Raw genomic sequence first — 6,444 nt, 5'->3', positions numbered from 1 at the left:
AAGTCTACCAGCTGTCAAGTACTGTTCCAAACCCTCAAGTACATCTGTGAACAAAAAGGACAAAAAGCAAATTCCTTTTGGAGCTTATATTCTATGGAGAGAGACAGACACTAAAAACAGTAACTCTGATAAAATAAGTGGATTATACATATGTGTATGGGTTGAATTGTGTCCCCCAAAATATACGTTGAAATCCTAAGCCCCAGGATCTCAGAATGTGACTACATTTGGAGATACAGCCTTTAAAGAACGAGTAAGTGAAATTGAGGCCCTCAGGATGGACCCCAACCCAATCTGGTATCCTTTTAGGAAAAAAAATTGGACACAAAGAGACACCTAAGATGCATGCACACGGAGAAAAGACCCTGAGGACATAGGGAGAAGGTGGCCGTCTGCAAGTCAAGGAGAGAGGCTGCAGGAGAAACCGAGAATGGTGGCACCTTGATCTTGGACCTGTAGGCTCCAGAACCGTGAGAAAATACATTTCTGTTGTTGAAGCCCTCCCAGTCCGTGGGGTTTTGCTCTGCCGGCCCTGGAAGACTCATGCAGACACCCAGACTCAAATCTGAGTGCTGGCGTGCCTCAGAACCGCACATATACATCAGGCATTTATCTGCCAGGGCCGCCAGTCCATTCAGTTCACCTCACTGACCACTTTACTCTTTATCATGGTCAGGACAGAAAGAGGATAAAGGTACTCAGGGAGAAAATGCAGAGGCATATCATTAGTCCCATGGTTTGAAGGATAGGAAACTGGCAAAAACCAAAACAAAACCAAACCCGTTGGAGGTACCACTTCCCTTTCTAGCTCAACAGAACCACTGGAAGTTCTAGCAACAACTGCTCACTTTCTCTTACTGGAGATATTATTTTGAAGCTGAGCAGGGCTGTCCCGTTTGGATGGGGCATGAATTCTTCACTTTCCCACCATTCCCACCCCAACACATTGAGGCCTCCTGGCCTCCTTCACTCATTTGTTAGCTGTCTAGCCCCGCTGGCATTGGAATGTGCTACTTCCCTAAGGGTTCCACCGGGAAATACTGCCCCCTACGTACTCCTTGAGTCCATTCAAAGCATATTAGCTTCTTAAGGTCTTATAATAAAGCAACCTAAATGATTTTGTTCAGCCCAGTGTTTCCTAAACTTATTTGACCATAGACCATTTTTTTCATGTATCACATAAACGGCCTATAAAACCAAGAAACGTTACGCTAGACTAACTTTACCTTGGTTTCTCCTTTGAAACAAAAACAATGCTAGTAGACACAAATCCTTTCATTTAGCAGGAGCCTAAAGTTGAGCATGGCTAGTTAAGAGATCCAAATTTACTGCAATTTTTTGTTAAAAATTAGACACTAAGTTCAAAATAAGGCAGGTAAGCTGAGTCTTCACAGGGTTAATTCCATCATTTATTTGCTGATAAAACTATCAGTCAAGGAGCTTTCTGCATTCTAAGCACAGCAAAGCTAGTAACTTGGTAGCACTACGCCCTCTAATGTAACCCAGGAGTTACAACACAAATGTTCCACCCATTTTCTCTTCAAACCTATTTTGTAAAAATACGGCTACGAAGCTACCTATGGCCGGTAAGAACATAGGCAGGTCTGTGGAGAGACAGTATACACCACTTTGCTAACTATTTGGTGACTACTTGAACATTTTCAGCCCTTCGATTCTTTCTATTTTTTAAGAATCAATTCCTAGTCTTATTACTACTCTACACAATCAAGTTAAAAAATGCATGTGTGAATTCCATAGCAACACGAGGGGCTCTTTGCAAGCAAGGGGAAGTGCAACGATGCGGAAACACCATGTTGCTTTTGTTCCCATCACATCAAGATGACAGTCAATGGCTCAGGGTGAATGCAGTCCCATGTACTTTACAATTAATAGCTGCTCTACAGAATGCCAACCAAACTAGCAAATAATTTGCACCCACCAGCAAATTTTGACATCAGCAATGTTGGCAATGCAAACAAAATCACACTTCTTTGCAGTTTTCTCCGTTGGGGGGGGGGTTTCCTTCCCGATTCTCAATTTCTACCAGCAACAATCCTTAGCACCACAGATGTATGGGATCACAATGTGATCCCATGTGTTTGTAGAAGCTAATTTGTCCTTTTATTTTACATTAGTTAGAAATGTCTCATCAACAAAGGACATGGAATGTGTAAATCCTAAGTCATTCAGGTACAAAATCATTCTTTCAACACTCTCTTCAACCTCATATTAGCCTCTGGCATAGCAGCTCTGAACACCTGCCTCTGAATGTACTGACAATCCTTGCAGCCAGTCTGATTCAATTTGGATAGAGACTAAATATTATTCTTTTTTTAAAATTAATTTTTAAAAGTTTTGGCTGCATTGGGTCTTCGTTGCTGTGTGCGGGCTTTCTCTAGTTGCGGCGAGTGGGGGCTACTCTTCGTTGCGGTATGTGGGCTTCTCATTGTAGTGGCTTCTCTTGTTGTGGAGCATGGGCTCTAGGCGCATGGGCTTCAGCAGTTGTGGCACGCGGGCTCAGTAGTTGTGCCTCGTGGTCTCCAGAGCACAGGCTCAGCAGTTGTGGCACAGGGGCTTAGTTGCTCCGCGGCATGTGGGATCTTCCCAGACCAGGGATCAAACCCGTGTCCCCTGCATTGGCAGGCGGATTCTTAACCACTGCGCCACCAGGGAAATCCCTAAATATTATTCTTTACCTTCGTGAGGGATTCTGTATGTTTAGAGATGTTAAGAAGCCTATGTCTACATATCAAATCAAATGTCTGACCTTTAAAGCTTTCCAGTTTGTTTCCCAGAAATTTAAAAATTCATTTTACTGCCTTGTTTTTCATGATCAAGTATGTATCTCTAATGTAAATGGAAACCTTGGTGTAAAATATTACAAGAGGAAAAGTTGGCTTTGGCGTTTTCAAAATGGGTGAGGCTGATGAAAAAGGCACTGGACAATATTTAGTAGATCTTGATGATTGTTTTTCAATATACATGTTTGTTTTTGATGTCCCTTAAACCAAAAGACCAGGCTGAAAATGCCCTAGGAGATACATGGGGACCATTTCTTTCTGAATTCAGTGTACATTCTCACTCTAGTTTGTACATTCTCTTGCCACCATTTGGAGAAAAAGCCTAATAATCTGAAAACAAACGGCAGGCTCCCCAAAGGGAAAGCCTAGTGCTGTTTTCTTACCCATCTTCCTCTCCCCCTTCTTTATATGTTCTTTGCCTGGTCTGTGCAGATGAGAGCACCTCATTGATGTACCAGGGAAAAAAAGTAACGTGGGGCCAATCTCTAGCCTCAATCTAAACAAGAGCCTGTACCTTCAATGGAGATCGCCCAGCAGGCGATGGGGATACCGACGTCGTGTGTCTTGCTGGTGAAGCTGTAAAGACAGAGGGATCATTTCAATTCAGAAAACCAGACAGCTGACTACCTGCCAAAGCCCTCTGTGTGTACATACCCATATAGATGATCTAGTGCACAAGGGTCTAGGCAAGGGGGTGGGGAGCGACTAAATGGTGCCCACCCAAAACGGATTCTTCACAAAGGATGGCAGCTCCAAGACATGGGGTAATTAGTGAAAAGTCACCAGTGTATACATGATGCTTCAACCACAGTGACAGGACCCCAAGCTGGTCCAAAGTCCTTCCCACTTCCTCAAAGTCCATATGCTTCTCTGCTGCTTGGTCTATTTCAAAAGGTGCTTTTAGGTGTGAGGTGCCAGGGAGCAGACTTCGGGAGATAACTGCTGACTTTGGCCCTGAGCAGGAACTGGAAGACCCAAGTCATCCAGACAGCTTAGAACAGGTCCCAGAAATCTACTGACATCAGCCTCCCCTTCCATCCCCCAATATCCCTGAAATTGACAGGAAAGCCTTGGCCATATCATACAAGAGGTAAGAAGTTTTCCATTTTTCTCCCTAATGTTTGTCCTCGGGTCTTCCCTTTATCTCTGGGAGGTGGTATCCTATGGATTTTATCATCAAGGCCAAGAAGAACCCTCTCTTTGTTTCTTCCACCAGATTTTCAAGCCCTACACCCGGGACACAGCTTGTTTGATGGCACTGCTCTGTGTGTGCGCTTGTGGGTCAGATCCAGCTCTCTAAAGCATAACCACACATACTAAAAGCCTGCCGTGACACTGTCAACATGGTGCGTATAAGCCAGATTTCCCAATTCTGCCTACAGAGGTTTCAATGAGCTCAGAGTTTGCTGCTCTGTGATGAGCTGCCATTCTCCCAGATGTCACAGTGAGGGCTGTAACTCATAAGAAAACTGCAGAAAGGCTGAAGGGAAGAGAGACAGTTACCGATCCCCCCAACAGTGACCACACATGATGACATGAGGACAGACCATGACAGCAATCAGCGCAGAAGGGAAGGCAGCCCTGCCAAGTTAACCGGGAAGAGGTACGGTCGTCCGTGTACTCTGAGCCTAAGGAACCAGGAAGAGTGGCCGGTCCCCACACTGTGGGGTTGTGTGGCCTCCATCTTACACGCTAGGGCATGCTGTCAGCGTGTGCCATGTTCCATCACCACTGTTAGTTCTCCCGTGGCATCAGTTGTGGGTGTTGAGTATGGAAGAAAATCATGCACGTATAGAGAAGCAGATCTTGATTGGGAATGGTATGTCTGGCAGAAATCAAGGTTTACTATTGCCTGGGACCCTCTTCCTCTCAACTTAGGCGTTCCCCGGTACCGTCACTGTGGGATGCGTAGCAGCCCCTGTGCGTACTGCATGTTTACAGTGATGTTTCTCTGGAAAGACCTATAGTAGTTCTATCAGTGTCCTTGTCTACAAGTCTGAATGAGCAGGAACCTAGATACCATGAATATTACTGTTCCTTAGAAAATGCTTTTTGAGTTCCCAACTTTAGGTACAGGCCAGGTTTAAATTGGAGGTTGCCTGAAAATATGGACATCATGAATAAAATACCAATTACTGGTTGATGAGTTTTAAACTCTCATGGTCACACTGACCTACTTATGCAGAGTATCAATTAAGGCTAAAGTTATTTCTTTTTCTGTTTAGAGATCTCACATGTCTGTCTTTCCAAATCTATTGGTGACTTTTTGCTTTGGCGAGTATAAAACAAACTGGGTAGCACATAGTTTATTTTAAAAAGAGAGAGAGTCATTTTTCTTAGTGAAAAAAGAAACTAGAAAGATGAGATGCTAAAATACAGCAAATGAAACATGGACGATCAATCCCAAAAAATCCATGAAAAACACAGTGTCATATTTTCTCTTGCCTTTAGGCTGTTGTATTTGTAAAGCTTCAAAACTACTCTAAATATACGTTAAGTGTTGAAAAGGCTCTCCCCATCACCAGGATGGGATAAGTAAAGCAGGGTAGCCCCTCTTAAAAACCGCCCCCATATGCAGGTCACGAAGCAACGGCTTGTTCAGGAGGAAAGGGGAACTATTATTGTTATAAACTCACGAAGGAAGTTTCTGAAGCATAATTTTCAGTGGTTCTCAAGTCTAGAAAGGTGTGGTAAAATACAGATTCTAAGGTCTTGGCCCAGAAACAGTAAAATTCTGATTCAGTAGGTCTGAGGTTAAGCCCAAGAATTTTGCTTCTTAAACCAACACCCTAGGGGATTCAGTGCCTTGAATGAACCCTTTGAGAAATATGACCCTTGAATACAGACCTGTCTAAGCAGCAGATAACTACGGATTCACTGTTAGTTGTTTTCCATAAGCCTATCCAAATCACGGTTAGTCAATCCTATTTAGGGGCTACCGGAAACTGGGGCATCAGTCCTGAAGAAAGTGGCTAGACTTAGTAAAGGTTGATGAGAATGAGGTGATTCAGGATAGCATAGAAAAGATGCTAGAGTCTCAGCAAGGTGAGGGTACCCCCTAAATTCTGAGGATGGCATGTAGGAAAAGAACATTCTACAAAATCTGTCTGTGGGGTTTATTAGGAATGGTGCACTGCTTGACTTAGTGTAACAGGAGTTCAGGAAAGAGGGGGAACACTACAAAGAAATTATATAGCTACTACTAAGAACACCAAATGCCTACCTTTTTGAGGAATTCAGGACAAGCTGGAGTAGTCAATAAAAGTTATTTTATGAAAGTGATTGTTAAGTGCTTCAAATACCCACCAGTCTGTGTGGGTCTTGGAGGGACAGGGGGAGAGATAAGTTTCCCACCGTCCGACATGTTCTTGGCTTCCTTCCCACTGTCCAGGCTCCAGCTGCTAGGGGTGGGATTCACAGCTGGAAGGGAAAAACACAGCTAAAAACACACGGTCTACTTGGCCCTGTAAACACTCTAAATCTTAGAAGAAAGTCAGAATTATCCAGAATGAAAAAATCAACTGGATTAAAAAAAAAAAACAAACTTCCTAAATACCGAACTTTTACTTAATTGCCTACCTCACAGTTATAGTTGATATTTAATTGGGTGATAGCATGTCTCTTTCTTTCCCTCAAGCAGTCA

At 43.5% G+C, this 6,444-nt stretch overlaps 1 protein-coding gene across 1 annotated transcript in view; it reads right to left on the bottom strand.

The window, feature by feature from the left end:
- The window catches only part of DOCK4 (dedicator of cytokinesis 4), a 474,863-nt gene that overhangs the window by 2,467 nt on the left and 465,952 nt on the right, over positions 1–6,444 (bottom strand). The window contains exons 50-51 of the mRNA XM_024757836.1: positions 6,108–6,221; positions 3,316–3,377 (exon numbers count right to left, since the gene is read on the bottom strand). Coding sequence (XP_024613604.1) covers positions 3,316–3,377; positions 6,108–6,221 — 176 coding nt within the window. The remainder of the gene's footprint in view (positions 1–3,315; positions 3,378–6,107; positions 6,222–6,444) is intronic.

Source organism: Neophocaena asiaeorientalis, unplaced genomic scaffold (assembly GCF_003031525.2).
Source record: "Neophocaena asiaeorientalis asiaeorientalis breed wild unplaced genomic scaffold, Neophocaena_asiaeorientalis_V1.1 scaffold116, whole genome shotgun sequence".
NCBI classification, from domain to species: Eukaryota; Metazoa; Chordata; class Mammalia; order Artiodactyla; family Phocoenidae; genus Neophocaena; species Neophocaena asiaeorientalis.
Note: the sequence above shows the minus strand (reverse complement) of the source record. Positions and strands in the feature narration are given on the sequence as shown.